General features: G+C 57.4%; 7 protein-coding genes across 7 annotated transcripts; 5 read left to right on the plus strand and 2 right to left on the minus strand.

The window, feature by feature from the left end:
* Positions 1–292: 292 nt before the first annotated feature.
* Positions 293–2,653, plus strand: UV8b_04713 (uncharacterized protein; the record flags this gene model as incomplete). The annotated part of the gene is made up of 1 exon (XM_043142211.1): positions 293–2,653. One exon carries the CDS (start codon positions 293–295, stop codon positions 2,651–2,653), a length of 2,361 nt encoding a protein of 786 aa, XP_042998145.1.
* A 462-nt stretch (positions 2,654–3,115) lies between these two features.
* On the minus strand, positions 3,116–4,966 carry UV8b_04714 (uncharacterized protein; the record flags this gene model as incomplete). The annotated part of the gene is made up of 4 exons (XM_043142212.1): positions 3,116–3,451; positions 3,570–3,918; positions 3,981–4,213; positions 4,358–4,966. 4 exons carry the CDS (start codon positions 4,964–4,966, stop codon positions 3,116–3,118), a joined length of 1,527 nt encoding a protein of 508 aa, XP_042998146.1.
* A 2,456-nt stretch (positions 4,967–7,422) lies between these two features.
* Positions 7,423–9,687, plus strand: UV8b_04715 (uncharacterized protein; the record flags this gene model as incomplete). Its single annotated transcript, XM_043142213.1, has 1 exon — positions 7,423–9,687. One exon carries the CDS (start codon positions 7,423–7,425, stop codon positions 9,685–9,687), a length of 2,265 nt encoding a protein of 754 aa, XP_042998147.1.
* A 2,710-nt stretch (positions 9,688–12,397) lies between these two features.
* Positions 12,398–15,441, plus strand: UV8b_04716 (uncharacterized protein; the record flags this gene model as incomplete). Its single annotated transcript, XM_043142214.1, has 6 exons — positions 12,398–12,427; positions 12,545–12,611; positions 12,770–13,031; positions 13,119–13,286; positions 13,365–13,543; positions 13,691–15,441. The coding sequence occupies 6 exons, from the start codon at positions 12,398–12,400 to the stop codon at positions 15,439–15,441; spliced, it is 2,457 nt and encodes an 818-aa protein (XP_042998148.1).
* An 876-nt stretch (positions 15,442–16,317) lies between these two features.
* On the plus strand, positions 16,318–16,616 carry UV8b_04717 (uncharacterized protein; the record flags this gene model as incomplete). The annotated part of the gene is made up of 2 exons (XM_043142215.1): positions 16,318–16,412; positions 16,490–16,616. 2 exons carry the CDS (start codon positions 16,318–16,320, stop codon positions 16,614–16,616), a joined length of 222 nt encoding a protein of 73 aa, XP_042998149.1.
* An 838-nt stretch (positions 16,617–17,454) lies between these two features.
* On the plus strand, positions 17,455–19,327 carry UV8b_04718 (uncharacterized protein; the record flags this gene model as incomplete). Its single annotated transcript, XM_043142216.1, has 5 exons — positions 17,455–17,494; positions 17,636–17,817; positions 17,960–18,794; positions 18,892–19,043; positions 19,115–19,327. The coding sequence occupies 5 exons, from the start codon at positions 17,455–17,457 to the stop codon at positions 19,325–19,327; spliced, it is 1,422 nt and encodes a 473-aa protein (XP_042998150.1).
* A 289-nt stretch (positions 19,328–19,616) lies between these two features.
* Positions 19,617–21,279, minus strand: UV8b_04719 (uncharacterized protein; the record flags this gene model as incomplete). Its single annotated transcript, XM_043142217.1, has 2 exons — positions 19,617–20,679; positions 20,759–21,279. 2 exons carry the CDS (start codon positions 21,277–21,279, stop codon positions 19,617–19,619), a joined length of 1,584 nt encoding a protein of 527 aa, XP_042998151.1.
* Positions 21,280–21,448: the final 169 nt, after the last annotated feature.

Consider the following 21,448-nt stretch of genomic DNA (forward strand, 5'->3'; position numbering starts at 1 on the left):
GACCCTTTAGCTCACCTGCCACATCGAGACAAGATATCCATCTTGCTGCACCAAAAGTGTGACGCCACACAATGTGTGACTTTATCGGGTATTTCAGTATATACTGCGATACATCTTTTTCAAAGAAACCTCCAGTCGAGGTTAAAAGCGGGGCGGCTGCCAGGCGGTGAACCCGTTTTTTTTTTTTTTTTTCCCTGGTGGCAGAATACCACTTCGCAGTCAAATCAACACCGCGCCTGCAGCCACGAAGCAGAAATCCTCCGGCCAAGCAAACTTGCCGCCCTCACGTACCATGGCGCCGGCCACATCGCCGACTCTCACGTCGACGTCCCACACCCTCAGCGGCCAGGCCGTCATGGCGCCCGCGTCGCTCGCAGACGCCGATGCGGCCTCGGCCGGCGACGCGGCTGCCTTCCTGGCCAGCCTGCTGCCGGAGAACCGGCACGAGTACCTGGAACCGAGCCTGGCCATGTCCAGCGAAGCGCTGAGCATTGCGAAGGATACGCTGGAGGCCTTTGCCGCGCAGGTCGGCGAGACGCAGCAGCAACGGCTGAAGGAGAGCAGGAAGAGAAAGCGGAGCGGGGGGAAGGGCGTGGTGGCGGAGGGCGACGTGCTGAGACTGCGCAAGCTGTATGTTGACGGGTTTGAGACCGGGCAGGTGTGGCAGCAGGCCAAGAGGATAATCGGTGGTGTGTTGGGGTTGGCGGAGGGGTTGGTGGATGAGTTGGAGGAGCGCGGCGAGGTGCTTGCGGAGGGGGCTGGGGAGGGGCCTGGGGTTGTGACGTTTGGGGAAGATGGGTTTGAGGTGGGCGAGGACGAGGACGAGGATGAAGATGAGGATGATGAGATCGAGGATGAGGGTGAGGATGATGAGATCGAGGATGAAGAAGAGGACGAGGACGAGCATGTTGGCAACGCCTCGGCAGATGTGAGTAGGGGCGAGGACAAAGGTGAAGAAGAAGAAGAAGAAGAAGAAGAAGAAGAAGAAGAAGCGCATCTCGAAAACGATCTCCAAGGGGAGGAACTTGAAGAGGATCCCCAACCTGCGACAGACGACGACGACCAAGGTCAGGACGAAGCCGGCGAACTCGTGCAAGACCCCGACGGCCTCAACGACGGCTTCTTCTCCATTGACGAGTTCAACAAGCAGACCCAATGGTTCGAGGACCAGGACGCCAGGGGCGATCCAGCCACCGACCAAGCCAGCGACGACGAGGACATAGACTGGGGCGCCGACCCCCTTGCCGCCCCCAAGAACGACGCGAAACCGTCAAACAAGCAAAAAGCGCGCGGCGCCACTCCCGCAGACGACGAGGACGAGGACGAGGACGAGGAAGACGGCCCTACTTTTGGAGACATGGCTCTCGACGCTCCCGAAGGTGCCAGCGACGGCGAGGACATGGACCTCGACGGCGGTGTCGACGGGGACCAGGAGAGCGGCTCCAACGCCAACGAGATATACTACAAGGATTTCTTCGCGCCTCCTCCCAGAAAGAGCAAGCCCGGCAAGCCGGCCAAGAAAAGCGCTGTCCGGTTCCTGGAGCCCGAGATGCCGAGCAAGGCGGAGACGGAGCGGGCCATGGCAGACGTCAAGCGCGACCTCTTCGACGACGAGTCGGACAAGGACGGCTCCGAGGACGATGCCCTGTCGGACGCGTCGGCCGGCGACCCAAAATCCAGGCGGTCCGCGCACGAGCGGCGGCAGGCACGGCTCGCCGAGGAGATCCGCAAGCTCGAGGCCGCGTCGGTGGCCAAGCGCGAGTGGACGCTCTCCGGCGAGGCTGCCGCCGCCGACCGCCCCGCCAACTCGCTCCTCGAGCAGGACCTGGACTTTGAGCACGTCGGCAAGCCGGTGCCCGTCATCACGCCCGAGGTCACGGAGGGCATCGAGGACCTCGTCAAGAGGCGCATCCTGGCCCAGCAGTTTGACGAGGTGCTCCGCCGACGGCCCGACGCGGACGCCCTCGGCCCCAGCGCGCGCCGCGGCCTCGCCCCAGTCGACGACGCCAAGGCCACCAAGGGCCTGGCCGAGCTCTACGAGGAAGAGCACGTCAAGAGGGCCGACCCGGACGCCGCCCACGCCGGCCAGCCGGACGAGAACCTCCGCAAGGAGGAGGCGCAGGTCGAGGCCATGTGGAAGGACGTGTGCGGGCGCCTCGACGCCCTTTCCAGCTGGCACTTCAAGCCCAAGCCCGCCGCGCCGGCCATCAGCATCGTCTCCGACGTCGCGGCCGTCAGCATGGAGGACGCGCAGCCAACCACCGCCCAGGGCGTCGGCGGCGGCGGCGGCGGCGGCGGCGGATCCTCCCGCATGGCCCCGCAGGAGATTTACCAGGCGGGCGCGGAGGGAGACCCGGTGGCCCAGGGAGAAGTCGTCACCAGGGCCGGCCTGCCCGTCGCCCGGGACGAGATGTCCCGCGAGGACAAGACGCGTCGCCGCAGACGCCACAAGGAGCGCCTCCGCAAGGCCGGCGGCGCCGATGCCCACAACGGCGCCAAGCTGGGGACCAGGGCCAAGATGCAGCGGGACACCATGGCCGAGCTCAAAAAGGGCGGCGTCAAGGTCATCAACAGGAAGGGAGAAATCACCGACATGGAGGGGAAAAAGGCAAAGGCTGCAAAGGGGGCGACTGGCGGCAGCTTCAAGCTCTAGGCTGGCCCTCGGCGACGGGGAAGAGCTGTTTAGATCGCATGGCATTGGGACGTGGCGTTTTGGTTTGGGGGATAGATTGCATGCAAAAAATGTTGTATTTTTCAGCAGCCGAGGAAAAGGAGCCGCGAAGCACACAATGTAAGCAGTTATTCAACATGCAGTGACGCAAGAATCAAGGACAATCCCGTTTTCTTTTTTTTCTGCTTCTTCTTCTTTCTTTTCTTCTTGTCTTTCCTTCTCGTCTTCTCGTCTTCTCCCTCCTTTTGTGCCTGTACATATGGATTGGAACCAGCCCCAATTCTGCCTTTGCCCCTTTTCTCCCTGGCCCGAGCCGAAAACAGAAATAACAAGCCTTGAGACGCCTTGCAAGCCTTGCAACAACAACAACAACAACAACAACAACAACAAAAGAAACAGCCGCGCAGCCCTCTCCGTGCATCGACGATTTTGTATGCGCGCATGCTACTCTTTCGCCTTGTCCGAAGCTGTCGCTGGCTCCGACTCGTCCACCTTGGGCTTCTTGGGCGACTCGGCCGCATCCGGAGAGTCGTCGCCGGCTTTCCTCTTGCCGTTCGCCGCGGGCGCAGCCAAGCCGGGTGTAGGGGTCTGATCACCCCCCGCGGGCTTCTTCTTGCGCACCAGGCCCGTCAGGTCGGTCGCCGTCTTCTTGGCTTCTTCGACGCGGGCCAGCGTGTCGGCCGAGGATGCGCCCAGGGCGCCAAAGATGCCGCCTAGGACGTTGGCCTGGGGCCCGAGAAGACCAGCCGCGTCGATTGGATCCTTTCGCAGATCGACCAGCTGCAGGTGATTAGCGGCGGCGGGAAAGAAAAAAGAAGAAGAAAGAAAAAGAAGGAAAAGAAGACGAAGACGAAGACGAAGACGAAGAGTGGGCAGACTGGTAGGGTAGAGGACGTACTCGTTGTTCCATGTCGGCGACGACTTCCTTCATATCGGCTATGGCCTTGCGGGCCAGTTCGTTGTCCTCGGGGGAGGCCATGGTGGCGACTTCGACTTCCTTGTTTTGCATCTTGAGCTTGAAGCTCTTGATGGCGAGCTCCATCTCCTTGATGGCTTCGTCGCGGAGGCCCTGGTCCATTGCCTCGCGCTTGGTGTTTTGGCCGTCGTCGCTGGACATGGTTACCGAGGCGAACTCCAGGGCGAGAGAGAGCTTGTAGTGCGCCTCGGCGATGATTTCCGAGTCCTCGGGGTACAGTTGGAGCTTGTAGTTGAGGGAGGTGCGGCCGTCTTCGATGGCGTTGAGGTATCTGTCCGGGTTAGATGCATGTTTGTTCCGCGGGGGTTGGGGGAGGGGAGGACAGAGGGTTACCTCTCGTTTTCCAAGGAAATCTCGGCCAGACAGTCGTGTGTATCCGCCAGGCGCTCCTTGATGTGCCTGACTGCGGGGGAGTCGGTAGCAACTTGTTTGCCCTTTGCCGCTTCGTCATCCTGGCTGTGCAAGTGGTCCAATTGCTTCTGGTAGCAAACGCGAGCGAGGTCGAGGATTTCAAATGCCGTGGCAAGGTCGTCCTCCTGCTCCTCCTCTGCCGCTTCTTCCTCCTGCTAAGGCGCGGGTTTAGCACCAATCCTAACGCCGTCTCCAAGAAGGAGTTTCCAAGAAGGAGAAGGAGAAAAAAAAAAGAACATAAAGGGCGGAAAGGAAGGCAGAAAAGAGAAAAAAAAAGCAAACTCATTTCCAGCACATACCTCATCTGATGAGTCGTCGAAATTCTCATCGCCAGTAAACTGAAACAGCAGCTTCTTCTCATCACGCACGCCCTCGCTGGTGCCCTCGCTGGCGCCCTTGCTCCCGGCATCCTTTGACTGTTGAGCAGGAATAGCCAAGCCGTCTTGCGTCTCCTTCTGCGCCTCCGTCTCTCCGGCGCGCGCGGCAGCAGCAGCAGCGGAGTTGGCGCTGGCGCTGGCGCTGGCGCTTTTTGGGAAACCCGCCGTCTTCTTGTCCTTGCTGTCGGCGGCAGCGGGGCCGCCGAGCACGTCGCTTTTGCTCTGCCCGACCTTGAAAAGACTGCGGCCGTAGTGGAAGAGAATTTCGGCGTTTTCGGGAGCGGTCTCGCCGTTCAGCTCGGCCTGGAGGACGCTCGCGCGGGAAAAGATGTCGGTGGCATCTTCGTACTGCCTTTGCGCGTATAGCGCGGTGCCTTTGGCGCTCAGGTCGGCGAGCGAGACCCGTATGGACTTGGGATCTTCGTCGCGGGAGAGGGGCGTGGCGACGTCGTCGCTGGCGGCTGGGGTGCCCTCGGTGGCGGTGGGCGAGCCTTGGCCGGCAGGCTGCGTCTCTGGCGCGTGTTCAGACATGGTGAGGGTGCGAGGGGGAGGATTCTACTTGTCGGGCCTCGGATCCACGGGCTGGAGTTGAGGTTGCGGCAGGCAGGTGGGGGAGTCGATGGGCCGTTGGGAGTGGTGATGCGGACGTACGAGCGGTTGGCAACAAGTCATCCATCCGTCTCTGCGCGCGTCAGCTGTAACCAGCTGGTTGCTGGTTGCCGTGATTCGATTGGTCCATGAAAGGAAAGGTGGGGTGGGGGGGGGCGCGCGGGAGCCCCTCCTAGCCAGCGAGACCCGCCCTGAATTGCTTGATTCACCTGGTGTGCAATCCCGCGCGCATCTTTGGAGAAACAAAAGAGAGGAGTAAACACAAAAAAATAAAAAAATAAAAAGGTAGAGGAGAGCAAGGACGGGGGAAACCGAAGTGGATGCTGGGTCAGGGGCAGCTGCTGGTTTGCCGCTCGTGGCCAAACGAGCAGAGCGACTGGCATCCTCTGGAGACAATTGACATTAGGATTAGGCACTTGCAATTTGATCCCACCAGACTACGGAGTAAACGCCGACGGTACGGAGTACAGTCAGTAGTTAACATGTCCAGGGAAACGAGCCGCGCTAACCAACCTGGTTAGCGGCTCCTACCGCCTGAAGCTCAGGGCATCAGTACTCGGCACTCAACCGCGTATTAACATGGCTGATTGCGAATCAGACATACTGAGCAAAACCCAGCTACGTGCTGAAAGACAACGTCGAGCCCAATTGTCAGTCGAATCTCGATTAAGAGGACGGAGAGGACGGAGAGGACAGAGAGGACGGAGAGGACGGAGAGGACGGAGAGGACGGAGAGGACAGAAAGGACGGAAAAGACAGAGAGGACAGAGAGGACAGAGAGGACAGAGAGGATAGAGAGGACGGAGAGGACAGAGAGGACGGAGAGGATAGAGAGGACAGAGAGGACGGAGAGGATGGAGAGGACGGAGAGGATAGAGAGGACGGAGAGGACGGAGAGGACGGAGAGGACGGAGAGGACGGAGAGGACGGAGAGGACGGAGAGGACGGAGAGGACGGAGAGGACGGAGAGGACAGAGAGATCAGAGAGTACGGAAGTACAGAGAACCGTGGGGGATTGTCGTAGGTTTTACTGCCAGGGATTGCGGTGGCCCCCGCCATCGCCATTGGCGGAAGAATCCATCGAGAACACATGCAGCCTGGTCTGGAGAATTCATTCGACGATTGGTGCAATATAGAGCTGTGGTGGAGCACCAGGGTCCGGTACCCCAGAGCCAGCGGCGCCTTCAGAGTTCAAACCCACATCGTCCATCACCAAAACGGATTCACCAAAACGGGATTCACCAAACCGCATTCGAGCCCAACCCCCAAGCACCGAACGTCAGTCGCCTTGGCACTGTTTCATCTCTGCGGTCCTGCTCCTGCGGTCCTGCGGCACTGCCCAATCCCCCAGGCCGTTTCGCGGGGCAAACTGGATTCTCAACGAGGCCAGCCAGCATAATCCGCCTGCCGGGTCCGGCCGCGTCTGAGCAACTTTGACTGCTTGGCTCAATCTGGTATGCCGAGATCCTTCTCCGCGACGGGATACATTCTTTGGGCACAAATGCTCCTGCCGCGCTGGAATAAATACAATACTACGTCCCAGTTGACAGAACCTGTCTCGAACCAAGACATTTTGCATCGCTTCCGGCCCCATTCGCCCTAAACCCTTCGCTTGCTGCGTGCCTACAATTTCGCATCGACTGGGACCTGCTAACGCATCCCGTCTTGCACCCGAGAGAGGAATTCCCGTCCTAGGTTGGTCCGGGAATAGTGCCTTTTCCCCGTTGAATCAGCATCGGATGCTAACCAGTCGTTCTTCTCTATTCCCAGAGACGAGTTTCCACTTCTTTGCCTCACCTCACCTTTTTAGGCTAGATCAGTCAACACAGCCCGTCTAAGCTAGCTAGCTCGTGGCGACGCCGACAAGCTTCCAGCAACAAAGCAACCCGTATCCCGCCTTCACCGACACCAGCCTTTCTCCCAGCTCTTGTCCGCATACGTCTAATGGCCTGCGATCCAGTCTTATAAACCTGCATGCAAGTTTTCCCCTTCTCTCTGGTGCTTTTGGAAGACCAGTCTAGGGCACAAGTAACCACCAGCCTGCGTTTTTTGTCACTCACTCCTCGTCGACGTTGATGCCTGCCAGAGGTTCTGGTCCGTAACAACTGTTTCCGCCGCTATTGAATCTAATCACACCATGAACTCCCCGAAGCATTGAAGCAGGACTGCCAGGAGGTAGATTCTGGAGTCGGAGAAACAAATCTTTTGCCTTTTTGTTGCTTGCGGGCTTCTTGCTTCACAACATAAGCTGGCCGACAGCCGCCGCATCGATTGTTTGTCAGCGACCTCTCACCCCCGGCAACAGGGAGCTTGCATCGACTAGGGGGAATCCGGACGCGATTTGCTTCGTGCGCCAAGCAACGTCCCAAGGCGGAATAATGGCTGCCGTACAACAACTTCTGGCGAGCCCGTCGCCAAGCCCAGCAGCGCAACCCAGCGGCTTCAATGCCAATACTGCAGCATCTGGTGTCGGGACGGATAGTACAAGCCACAGCCCCTTCTTGCTACATGGCCGATCCTTACGAGGGGCTCCGGAAGAGGGCGACAGGAGAATCGCCGTCATCGTCTTCGGCCATGGTCAAGAACGGGTACTTTCCCTTGTTGCCGAAGTTCTGGGCAAGCCTTTCAAGTTGAAACGCTCCTTCCAGGATGTAAAAGACGAGGATGATGGATTCGTCGTTGGCATCCCGGCAGCAGATGCAGCCGCAAGCATCGCGGATAGGGATAGACAGCAGGTGGTGGCTGTCAACACACATTGTGTCACCATGGGCATGCCTCCGCATAAAACGTTGTCGACATATTGTGACTACGAGTTTCTCTACGTGGAATCTCCCTACTTCCGCCGGTCCCTATCGCGATTCCTTTCCTTTACGATGGGTCAAATAAGCCATCACGAAGAGCTCATGGCGAAACCAAGAACACTGTTCATGTCGACTACTTTTCCAGATGTTCGTGCCGCTTTGCCCAACCTCGACATCCTTACTGTCGGCCCTGATGCCATAGAGATCAGGGTCGACCTGCTTCGCGAGCCCCTTCCAGACGGCAGATTCTCTGACGTCCCTAGTTTGAGCTACGTCGGTGAACAGGTCATGCTGCTGCGGGAGCGCACCGAACTACCCATCATCTTCACGACACGATGTACCAACGAGAACGGCAGGTTTCCAATGGATGATCCGACCCTTTATCACAGATACCTGTACAGAGCCATACAGTGGGGGATCGAGTATATTGACGTCGAGCTTTGGCTGCCCGATCATATTCGACGAGACTTGTGGCAACGCAGAGGCAACTCACGCATCATGTCGGCCTTCCACGACTTTTCAGGAAACTTTAGATGGCCATCCCACTACGCCCAAGAGGTGTTTCGGCGATCCTGTCTGTACGCCGACATTGTCAAAATGATTGCCATTATCAACGACCACAACGAAAACTTCGACTTGGAATACTTTCGTTCAAGGGTCAAGGCGGATTATCCTGGCGCCCCTCCGCTTTCTGCCGTCAACATGGGAAAAACTGGCCAGTTTTCAAGAACGCAAAACAAAGTCTTTACGCCAATCACGCACCCCCTTCTTCCCATCATCGCAGCACCGGGGCAGATGAGCGCATCGGAAATCCACGGGGCATTGGTCCAGCTAGGCCAACTGCCTCTGAAAAGAATATACGGCGTCGGCGCGTCAGTATCGCGCAGTGCAGGTCCTCAAGCATCCTTTTACGAAAAGTGCTTCAACGAGCTGGGATTGCCGCACAGATTCGGCATCATTGAGAGGCAGCCGAGCGACTTTGCTGGCATGGAAGCGTGGTGCAACCAACGGGACTTTGGAGGCGCTTACCTCGACCCTGGCGTTTCGGTCCAGACTCTCTGCAAGCACAACAGGTTCTTTGCGAGTCTGAACAACGGCCGAGGCCCTACCTTGACGGAAGCCGCTCGAGCCATTGGCATTGCCGACACCATTGTTGCGAAATCAGCATCTTCGATGACATGCACACCACCTTCGATGCCATCCAGCCCCCACGATCGGCGGGCATCCCAAGGTTGCGGTGACTTGTCTCCAGATTCCTGCCTCGTATTTGATAATGCTGGATGGAGAGGTATTATGCACACGTTGATTTGGGACCTGGCTCCGTCGGCGTACTTTGGCCGCTCGGCTGTCGTTTTGGCGGCTTCGTCTGACGACGCAGCGCCAGTTTTCTACGCCCTGAAGGCCTTGAAGATTGCCAAGATATACACCGTCGGCTTCCGCACCCCGCCAGCACTGGCTCTCCACGCGCCAGTGATTGAGCAGTTCATCAGCATGGAGAGTTTGCAACGCGCCAGATCAGTGGCCGACGATCAGGGCCCGTTCGTCATCGTTTCGGCCCTCGGTCCAGACAAGGGAGCTCTCGTGAGCATGCTGCTACGCGCCTTTGCGGCCGGAGGAAGAGAAGGGGCACCGAGTTTCAACAAGGTCTTCCTCAACCTGGCCGACGTGGCTGCTGGGAAGTCGATCAATCCCCACGAGACGGCCGAGAAGAGCGGGTTTGCGTCATACGGCGCCGCGGACGTCGCTGCCTTTACCTCTGTCGAGAGCTTGAGGCTCCTCATTGGCCAGAATGTGCCTTATAGCTTTGTCAGGCTGGCAAGCGGCCGACACTACCCCTTCTGAGAGAGTACGAAGACGCTTCGCTGCCTTTTGCTTTGGGGGGGGGGGCATTTGGCTGAAGCGATTCGGGCGACTTGACCGACGGGCCGCGGCGTTTGCATGTTTCCCATTCATTCCAAAAAAAAAAAAAATCCTTCCTTTTTCTTCTTCTCCTCCCATAATTGCGCTTTTCAGTAAAAAAAAAAAAAAACAATCCTGGCATTATCCTTGTAATACATGTATTTGGCGAGAAGAGCGCGCGAGGAAGCGTGCCCATTGACATGCTTGGCTTGGAAAGGCCAGATGCCGACAGGGGCTACCGCATGGCGGGGTTACAAAATGTACATGGTAAAAAGAACTAATGCGGGAGCGGACCACTTTCCGTTTCTAGACACAGAACACAAAGCCGGAGCGGAGCTTCTCCCTTTCTTCTCTTCTTTTTCTTTTCCTTTTAGTGGCACAGTATGGTTACTAGCGCGCTCAAGCGGGTGGATGTATAGCTTTTACGCTTCCACATCTGCCGTCCGTATACGTGGCAGAATGGACTCGCACGCGACTGCGTGGACACGGGACGTGGTCTCATCTCGCATCTGAAACGTCACGTAGGCGTAGGGAATCGGACCCTCTCTTGGACCTGTTGTACTGTTTGCAAAGCAACCTACGTACCTGCGGATGCGGGTTTTGCGGGAGAGCAATGAGGCCAGCCTTGTTTAGACGCTCTCGAAAAGCAATGAGCCGACGGCTCGCAGGCGATGTGGGGCAGGAAAGTCGGCAACGGAACTCTCCAACAAAGCGGGCTGGATGGACATGGCATTCGTATCATTCGTATTTCCTCAACGCCATTGTCCTTTGCGGCATGCTGGCGTTTGGCATACCATGCCTAAGCTGTCGGTCGACCGGTGCGTTTGAAAAGGAGCTTTCCGTCGCGGTTTCCGCAACTTGGCCCTTTGGAGGGGAATTATACGTGCAGCATCTTGGACAGCGAGACCACGCCATGACACGACCCCTACGCAAAGACACGCTTAGTGTTGCGCCTGTAGGCCAAGACAACCAAGTCGGTGCCTGTGTGACCAAGGGCGACATGGCAGGGAATCGACTCCCTCAAGACATATTCTTCCCGCCATTCCTCGGGCCCCCAGGGAGGACGAAACAGGTGGCCTAGATACGGAGCACAGACGGCCGATACGGGTGTATTCCCCCCACAACACTCTAGTCTCCGAGCAGGTCGATGCCGGATCATGGATGGTTTCGAGTCGGCGGGCAAGTTGTTTGGATGGGGCGACTTTGAGTTCATGTCGACGGTTCTTGGCAAAGACTGCATGCGGTTCGGATGGGGACGATGTTGAAGAAAACAGTCTCCGTTCCTCTCCCGGGCTAGGTACCTCCCTCCTACCAGCCAGACCTAACCTTAGGTACCTAACCTTATCTTAGGCACATGAGGCAGGCACGGCACTTGCGGCACCTGCTTTCCCGCAGGGACTTGCTTCTCGGGGAAGTTGCGGCTCGTTGCTCCTGCCGTGGAGCGATCGCCGTCACTGGGCAATCCGACGCAGGCATCCTGGGCGGGTGCGGACGCCGCCGTGCGCCAATTTATTTATTCTGCATCATGGGTGCTTCTCTTCTCGCGCAGATCGTTCCAATTTCCGCCTTGAAATGCTGGAGTTGGGGCAGGGAACGGCAGAGACGAAGTCAGGAGCGTACATGAAAGGCCCCGCGTGGTGCATAGCTCCCGGGGGCTCAGGTGCCGGCCTAAACCTACAATCTGCGCTGCACGAATGCCCCCCTCGCCTATGCGCGTCGGCCAGAAAAGACACGGACGCTGCCGCTACTGCTGGCAGGCATCTGGTGGGGTTATCCAGTTGACTTCCATCAAGACGCTGCTGCCAGTGGGGGCGTACTGCTGGCCGCTGGGCAAGTCGGGTTACTAACCTCGCTTGTGCTAGCGTCACGAACCTGAATGGCTATTGTCCTGGATACCGGTCTTTACAAACTTTTTTTCTTGTTCCCCTTTTTTTTTCCCCTTTCCGCTTTTCCCCCTTCTTTTTCTTTTCAAGGTTTCAAACTTTCAACTTCCGTTGCAGTTCACTCACTCCTGACTCCAGAACCTCCTCCAGAACCCCGCACCCAGCCATGTCCCAGGACCCACCCCCCTGCACTGGCCTGGTCCTAGCTCCGCAAGTGGGGCACAAGTGGGGCCCCAGCCAGAATTCGCGCCTTTGACTTACTCGCACTTAAAACGTCAAATTTAACAAAACCCGTACCGTTTTCTGCTTGCGTCCACGATCGCCTCTTTGATCACCAGGCGACAAGGCGACAAGGCGACAAGGCGACGCAACACATGGAGTCATAAGGTCAAATAGAATAACTAGTTCAACCTCAGTCATCCCGATAGCCGGCTGCTCAAGACTTGGCAGCAGACCTTTCGCCTTTGCTGCATGACGGCTCATCCTGTCTCAACTTTCTGCCCCGTGTGCCACGTGCTCGTGCTTACCTGGAAATTGAGCTGCACTTCCGCCCGTAACACCCGAATCCAACTGCGACAACGACGCGGGCCACGACCGGAAAGAACATACGGGGCGACGGCCCCTTGTCCGGTCCTCCGCGTGCCGCGATGAATACATCCTCTCTGCACCGGCCATTTGCTGCGTCCAGTCCTCTGGTGGCTTTGCCGAGGCAGCTGGTGAGCATCGAGCGTTTGCCAACGAAACGACCCATTAAAGAGCCTCGCGAATCCATGAACTGCAAATCGTGTCGCAAAAGAAAGGTTATCATCTACCCGGGATTCCACGGCCTTTTCCTTTCTCCCTGTTTCCTATTGTCTTTTTTTTTTTTTTTCCAACCCCCCCGTTGCTGTTACTTTGCTAACCAAGGTGATAATTAGATCAAATGTAGTCGCATGCGACCATCCTGCGAGGCATGCCAAGTGTTCCAGTGTCCTTGCATTTACGGTATGTAGAATACCTCAGCGGTGACAGTATACCCGCAGCATATGGAGCCCTCGGATGTCGCATACAAAAAAAGCCATTGACGAGTGGAATGCCTTCAGGACCATGGTAGCATAGTTTTGGGTGGCATCTTGGCATACTGACCTCGAGCTTGCCGACAGATGCTGTCCCCAAGAAGCGTGGACCTAAAACGGACGTCCTCGAGGCCCTGTTGAAGCGGGTGGATGGGCTCGAAGCAAAGCTCAAGGAGAAGAATGCTGGCGAGCACCCATCGCACACTGGCCCACGCGCTTCCAAAGCAGCCGGTGAGGATGAGGGGGCCGATGTCGCGGAACCAGCTTGCAAGAAGCCCGCCCTCGAAAGCCGCGGCCAGTCTGACGAAAGTGAGCCCCGGCTTCTGAAGAGTCTCGAACCATGTCTCAGGTTAGAAGTAACCAAAGCCGCACGGAGTCTCTCTCAGCTCGAGCTTTTGTACTGACTACTTGGATTTTCTTTTGCTTTCTGTTAAAGAGACTACCGTGCCGCTTCAGTGGAAACGGATGCCTTTCTTGACACTTACTTTTCGCGGTTTCACGGAAAGCCGTACTATATCTTGGATGAATCGTCAACACGCCAACGAATACAGTCTAATCAACTCCCGCCTTTTCTATCTTATGCAATTTGGGCCATTGCATCAAGGTATTTAGCACCCTCGGGCTCAAATTCTTCATTGAATCGAACTTCGTGGGTAGAATGCTGACACTTCACTCCCTTTAGGCACACGCCACATCCAAGAGGACAAGAAGCGGCAGCTCGCCTCAGCGATGATTACGCGGAACGAGCAAGGAGATGCATTAATGTCGATGAGCCTTCGACAGACTGCCTGCAAGGGCTGTTGCTCCTATCCGTGGCATTTATCGCCTCTGGTAAAGACAAGAAAGCGTACATGTTGATAAGTACGCCGCCTTCCTCTTTCTTTTGTGTCCCCCCCCCCCAACCCAAAAAAAAAAAGATTTTTTTTTTTCGCCCTTTGTTCCTTTCGCTTTTGCGGGCTACGGATAGGCTTGCAATGCACACCACAATTGACTTTTGTTGTTGTCCAGCATCGGCCGTTGGAATGTCAATAGCGCTGGAGCTACACCGTGAAATAGATGCGCAAGCACAAGTCAGCCCCGTCGACCGGGAACATCGGAGGCGACTGTTTTGGACATGTTATATCTGCGATCGATTCTCGGCCTGCGGCTCGAACCGCTCGCCTCTCATCAACGACCATGATATTTCACTTCGACTGCCTTCATGGTGTTTCACATCGTCGCCCCTCGCCGTGAATGGAGAGTATTTCCAGCCGGGCTCGAATCTTAACTTCTCGCCAAGTAGTGGGAAGAAGGCACAAGGCAGCACAGGCATCCTCATCGATGTCACGCGCATCTTGGGCAAAACGAACAGATACCTGGTGGCGGGGGGCGTGAAAGGCGACTCACACTTTCCCTGGCACTCCTTGTCGAGTCTGTCCAAGATCCGACAAGAGCTGGACTTATGGGCGTCTGTTGCTGGACCCGTATTTTCCGACTTGCACGCGCTGTTTCACCGACCCGAAGCGACCATTGCGTTTCTCAGCAAGCTGCTATATCATCTGATCCACTGCCTCTTGTATCGCCCTTTCCTACCCATTGACCTTGCCGATCTTGCGGGCCATGGCCAGCACCAGTCGTGGCAGATTGAGGCTACCAAGATGTGTTTTTGGCACGCCAACGCCATTGGTGAGCTGGCCGATGCTGCCAGACAGGCGGGCACCGTTGAATGGCCCGCGATTGTGGGCTTTTGCATCAGCACGGCTGCTACAGTGCACCTCCACGGTGCGCATTACACCAACCCGAGTACCTACGGGGGAGACGTGAGCGTGTTCAGGGCGTCATCAGACCTGCTCTTTCTTGAAATACAGCTTTTGAGCGAGCTTCACTTCTCATGGGCAACCGCGCGGCATCAGAGCCAGACTTTGCAGGGCATATGCAACGCGCACGGGGAGTTGGTCCAGGCCATGGCTGTCAGTTCTTCTACGCGCCACAGCCCCGTTTTCCACCTCGAGGATTTCTTTGACAGATATTCCAGCATCGGCGGTCCGGGAGGCAGGTCCTACCGATTCGACCCAGCACATCTGAGCATGTCTGATGTTGTCCTCAACCTCACTGCCGCTCGCAGTGGCGATGCCTCGGCAGCCCGCGAAGCCGCTGCTCTCGTCCCCGAGCGACAAGGCCACAAGCGCAAGAGCAGTTGTCCATATCAGAGTCTGCCGGACGCAAGGACCTCCGGACAGCGGGGCCAGCCGCAACAGGAAAGCTTGGACCAAGGCCTGGACAGGGAAGACGTGACCTATCCCGCGGGCGGGAGCTCTGGTCAAGGGATCATGTCGCTCAGCGGAACGGGATTCGGTGGTGGTTTGGGGTACGCGCCGACACCGCGCTCGGATCCCAACAGCAACAGCGGCAGCAGCAGCAGCAGCAGAAACAAGAGCAATGGCAGAAGCAATGCCAGCGAAGCCGAGGCTGGATACAGTTCCATGTTTGGCACGACAGCCACAAACGCTTTCAGTAGCCCGGGCAGCTGGCAAGCCGACGACGGCGACCAACAATATACAGCGCAAACGTCCATCAGCTGTATGCCTTCAAGTCCAGGAGCGAAGAGCAAGAGCGGCAGTGCTGGGACAGGTGCCCGCGAAGAAAAGGACCCCTTTCTCAGCCTACTGGAGCAGGTCGCAGAGGACGAGCAGCGGTTTAGCGGGGCAGGAACCGATATCGACTTCTTCCTCGGCGCCGGCCACAGTCTTTTCACAGGGGCCAGATCACCCAGAAGCTAAGTGATGTTTCAGGCGGTGTGACATGGGAAAAGCAGGCGTCAGGGGGGAGCGCGCTGCGTAGTCATCCACGGTGATGATACCGGCGTGGATACCACTGGTGTTGATGCCACTGTAACTCAATCATGCTACCCATGCGTAGTTCAAGTCCAAACTATGATGTCCCATTGTAAAGGTGAGCCGCCGGGGGAGGGGGGGGGAATAATGACTGCTCATTTTACAGTACTCCATTACCAGTCGTTTGGGGTGAGCGATGAATGAGAAAAGCAGCATCAACCATGCGTGAAATGGTCAACAGCCGATTCTATCCTCGTTGCATCCTGTCCGGGGCCATTGTCTATGTATGTAGGACTCTGCTTATGCTTGAACACTCGTGTGTCGCGGCCAAGCGGTTGTTTCATCGCCCAGCTTTCTCTTTAAAGGCCCAGTGCAGCCCGGCGTCCTCTCAACAATGCCCCCTGACGCAATTCTTGCACCCGGAACGACGTGCTGTCGCTGTCCGACGGAACCTCTGCTGCTGCTGCTTCTGCCTGGTAGCCCACGGTGGTGGATGTTATTCTCGGCTCTCTGCTTGGCTTGCGGCGGCAATGGCCACGGTCAAGACGTGCTTCTCGCCTACCGTCAGCATGTTTGATGGCGTGGAGTGGTTGCGATGGCCGTTTCCGAGGCTGCTGCCTGCACTGAGGAGTGGAGTGGAGTGGACTGGTGCTGACGTGTGCCTGCCGTGCCTACCTGCAAGTCGCAATGTGATGGAGGTCTTGAGCTGCGGGTGGAGGAAGAGGGGAGACGTCAATGCGAGTCGTGACCATGGTCAGCAGCAAAGTAGGGGCTTGTTGTTGTTGTGCAAACAATGGATATGTCTGGCTATGTACATGAGCGATGTCAGCGTTGAACCGCCACAGCAGCCACAGCAGCCACCACAGCAGCCACAGCAGGGCCGAGGAAGGGAACCAGCACAAGCGCTGCGGCTGCGGGTAACGTGCAAGGTGGCGCCATTGCATCTACCACGTACCTATAGGCTGTGCCTGCCGTGCCCACCACCAGCACCCAGCACCAGCACCAGCACCAGCACCAGCACCAGCATCAGCACCAGCATCAGCATCAGCACCAGCATCAGCATCAGCACCAGCATCAGCATCAGCACCAGCATCCGACGCCACCGCCGAGTCATCAGCTAGAACCCCCAGACCTCCACATTGCGGGTTTTGGCGGTTTTGGCGGTTTCGGGGGTTTTAGGGAGGGGACGCTGGAGGCTGGGGTGCTAAACATGCATGCTCCGTGCTCCCGGAGCAGTCTGGTGTGGTAAGCATGCCCCGCTACCGTGCAGCCGAGAAACAAGGGCGTTAAACAAGACGGCGCGTGACTTTGACCGCGCCTGTACATGGTACTCTGAACCGAGTACGAGTTCTGCCGTTTGTGGGCGTTTGCGATGAGCGGAATTTCATCAGCCTGTCCCATAGGGCTGGTCGGGAGACACCTGCCAACGTATCATGGGGCCAGGCTCATGGTAGCGTTTGAATGGTATGGATTCGTCCATTTCCGACCTTTTGAAGCATCGCAGCCTGCATGTGAATGCATGGGTGGTCGCATCGGGCTCGAGGTAACGAAAGCCAAACGTCTCATTGTGGCTTGTTCACGCATAAGTCACTAAACCAACTCGGGGTCTCCTATAGTTCCCTTTTTTTTTTCTTGTCCCTCGGGACTTCTTTCCTCCTTACTTTTTTTTTTTTTATTATTATTATATATGTATAAGGTCAATGCTATTTAGCTTGAGCTTGGCTCATGGGCTGCCCCCCTCCTGCAATTGCGAGCTATTCGATTCCCGCTTTCTCTTCAACACCGAAACGAACATCTGACGGGGACGAGGTCGGTGCATTTTCTGGGGTGACGCTTGCTCAATAACCCCCCCCCGCGTCCCACGCACGGCTCAAGCCATCTCCGATTCGGGAACGCGCATCGCGTACCTCGCTCGTCGTCGTCGCCGCCGGGCTCGAACGCGCACTGCCAGCCATCATCATGATCAACCTGGCCTCTTTTCAGGCTGGCGGCTTCCGCTGTACGGGGTGACTCTTTTGGCCATTTGATTCGGAAGAAGATGGGGGGGGGGGGGGTGAGGGGGGAGGGGAGGGGGGTTGGAAACGGGAAGAAAAAGAACGGAAAGAAAAATCGGTTGGCTAATCTACATGGGGACTCGCAGACAACTCGCCATGGACTCAGGTTTCCATCGTGGGCTTCGTGGCCTTCTGCTCCGTCGGCATGTTCAGTGCCGTCAGCAACCTGGGCGCTGGCGGCATGCAGGATGTGCAGCTTAGCGATATCGCAAACAGCGTTCTCTACGCCATGTTCTTCTTTGGCGGGTTTTTCAGCGGAAGCATCAACGTGAGTCAAGTGTCCGGACACTGGGTTCGCGCCCTTCCTCCTTTTTTTATTTTATTTTTATTTTTATTTAGTATTTGTTTCGTTTTTATTCCATTTCATCTGGCTCCTTGACCCGCTGCTAACCAAGGCCGCGACCGACTAGAATATCCTGGGCCCTCGGTTGACCATGTCCCTCGGCACTACTGGCTACGCGCTCTATCTCGGCTCTCTCTGGTGTTTTCAATTGAACGGCACAAGATGGTTCCTGATATTCGCAGGGGGTGTGCTGGGACTTTCGGCTGCCTTGTTCTGGGCCGCCCAGGGTGCCATCATGATGGCCTATCCGCTTGAAAAGGACAAGGGCAGGGCTTTCACCCTCTTCTGGTCGCTCTTTCAGACGGGAACGCTGATTGGCGCCGCCATTGCCCTGGGCATCCAGTTCAACAGCACCCTGCCCGGCGTTTCCAACGGCGTCTATGTCGCCTTCATGATCATCATGCTGACCGCGATTGGAACAAGCTGGCTGGTTCTGCCCCCCGAGGCCGTTGTGCGTGGCGACGGAACCATTGTCAAGCTCCCCGAATCCCTCACCCCCCGCCAAGAGCTGAGGGAATTCATCCGCATGTTCAAGGACTGGCGCATGATTGCCCTGTTCCCCATGTTCTTCTCCTCAAACTACTTCTACGCCTACCAGGGCGCCATCACCGCCTTTTTGTTCAACGGACGCACCCGCGCCTTGGTCGCTCTGCTGACCGGGCTCGGTTCCATCATCGGATCCGTCCTCATCGGCTTCGTGACAGACAACCTGCCTTTTAACCGAAGGAGACGCGCCCTGTGGTCATGCGCTTTCGTCACTTTTCTGATTTGCCTCGTCTGGGCCAGTGGCTTGGGCTTCCAGACCAAGTTTGCTCGAGGCGACACTGCTGTTGGGGGGCAGGACCTGGCCTGGGATTGGACTGTCGGAGTCGCTGCTGGTCCTATAATCTTGTTCTTTGCCTGTGGGTGCACTTCCCCGTCCTCGGGTCTCGGAGCCTGAACATCTTTTGGCCAAACCGGTATTTCTTCAACATCCCGGGTCCTGACGCTTATCTGCAGACTACCTCGTTGACGCCGCCTACCAGGGCTTGGCGTACTACACCATGTCCTCCATAACAAACGACCCTTACAAGCTTGCCCGTATGGCCGGCTACTACAAGGGCGTCCAGTCGGCCGGCGCCGCCGTCTCTTTCGGCATGGATGCCGCAAAGGTATGTCCCACTGGTTACCCCTGACAACCAAGTTTGGTCATTCGGCGCCATTTGCTAACAACTCCCCCAAGACACCTTACCTGGGAGAGATTCTCATTTCATGGCTGCTTACTCTGTTCGCACTACCGCTTTGCGCTCTTGTCCTCTACCACATTCGCGATACCAACTACGAGGTCGAGGAAGTTGCTCGCGTTGAGCATGTGCATGCCAAAGATGTGGATACCAAAGACGTGGAGAACCTTCGGCTGCCCGAGCATCACAAAACCAAGGAGGCCAGTGACTAGGGGGGAGGATTTTGCATTTTTGAGTTGTATTTTGTGTGATTGTATCCTCATTGGGATAGGGTTCTTTTTCTTTTCCCCTCTCTTATTTGCAATCTGTGACTTTTTCCAGTGAAAGACGAGCCTATTTCGATTGCCCAAAACAGCCGGCGATAGACACCAACATCTTCACCATGTAGGAAACGCGACGCCTGGCGGCAAGCGGCGCGCCGCCATCGGAAAGAGCAGCGCATAAGCATCGGCTGATGACCCCTTGAACGAGTTCACCATGCCGAGTTGTTCAAGGTGAGAATCAACCTGACATCAACTTTTCGACAGCAGCAGCGTCGTCATCCCCCTCCATGGCAAAATGTCCCTCCAAGCCACGAATGATCTCGGCATGCCTCGCACTCCTGGGAACGATGCGGTAGGGGAACGGCGCAGGACGGCCCGTCAGACCCGGCAGATGGCGATGCGTAAAATCCACCTCGTCCCCATTCTCGTCCAGCGCCTTGCGAACATCAAACATGGCGAGCATGTGAGCGGCCGTAATAAACAGCGTCGCCTTCGCCAGCAACCTTCCAGGGCAAGTTCTCCGGCCGAAGCCAAACGCCATGTTAGTGGGATCCAGCTCGTTGCGCTCCAGGAATCTATCCGGGTCAAACGCATCCGGGTTGGCGTAGGCATCTGGGTCGTGCATCAGCGCCCACACGTTGGCGAGTAGGACGGAGCCCTTGGGGACGACGTAGCCTCGGCAATGGACATCCTGGTCCGCGAGGTGCGCAAGGCCCATCGGGGCAACGGGGCTCCAGCGATGAAGCTCCTTGATGAGAGCCTGCATGTAGGGCATCTGCTCGCGGTGCTGGAAAGCGGGCAGCCCGGCCTCGCCGACCACGCGGGCGATTTCCTCCTGAGCCTTGCGCTGGACCTGTGGGAAGAGCGCCATTGCCGAGACGAGGGACAGCAGGGTGGATGACACGGTGTCGGTGCCAGCTTGGTACATGGAGAAGGCGGTCCACTTGATGTCGTCGGCGTGGGTGGCGGACACGGCGCCCTTTCCCTGGTGGTGGGCGATGGTTCGCGAGACGAAGCACTCGCGGGACGCGGTGCTGTCCATTCGGTTCATGACAAACGCATACGGGACCTCGACGGCTCTCTCAATTTCTACCCAGGCTTTGCGGGCGCTGCGCTTGAAGCTGGCCAGGGCGGAGGGCACGTTTCGCAGCAAGGGAAAGATGTCGACCGCCCAGACGAGGGGGACGAGGGCTTCATTGGTGCTCGCGCTGACCGAGTGGATGAGCCGGACTATCGGGTCGGGGCCAGACTGCCTGATCGAGTATCCGTACGTTGCTTGGAGGATGACGCCCGTCATGTGCCTGATTGGGACGTGGAACTGAGCCGCCTGGGGGAGGGTAAAACAGTGTTTCCCCGGGAAGAAGGGGGGGGGGAGCTTACCGGTCCAAATGCTCAACCAGACGATGCGGATCGTGGAGCGTCCTGACGAGCAGCCTCCGCGCGGCCTCGAGACTGGTGCCGTCGAACTTGGCAGCCAGGGCCTCGGTGCCCATCTGCTGGTGGAACAGCTTCCTGTGCGCTCGCAGCGTAGGGGTGTAGTCCATGAGGGGGGCGGATCGATTGTATCCGCACAGCTTGGCGCCGTATTCCGTCTGCGGCCGGCTTGCCGTCTTGAGGGACTGCTGGTCCAGCACCTCATGGACGACCCGCCTGTCCTGCAGCAGGACCATGGGCTGGCCCCGGAGCGTGAGGCAGCTGACGGGGCCGTATTTCTCCTTCAAGGCGAGCCAGTGCTGGAACTCGGGGACGCCGGCGGGGGGCAGGTGGAGGAGGTTGCCGAGGATGGGGATGCCTCGCGGTCCGGGGGGGAGGCGCCCGTGCTTGAGTCTGCGGATGACGTGGTTGACGAGGTAGGTCAGTGCCGAGAGGGCGAGGATGCCTTGGAGCAAGCGTAGCAGCATGGTGGGCGATTTAGGGGGGGGTTTGGTTTGGTTTGGACAGGGAGGCAGGTCTGCACGGAGGAAGAGGCAAAGAGAGACAGGTTTGGACAGGTTTGGACAGGGAAGCAGGTCTTCACGGAGGAAGAGGGAAGGGAGGCATGAGGAGAGACAAGGTACAAGGCTGACAGGC

This window comes from Ustilaginoidea virens, chromosome 4 (genome assembly GCF_000687475.1).
Source record: "Ustilaginoidea virens chromosome 4, complete sequence".
NCBI classification, from domain to species: Eukaryota; Fungi; Ascomycota; class Sordariomycetes; order Hypocreales; family Clavicipitaceae; genus Ustilaginoidea; species Ustilaginoidea virens.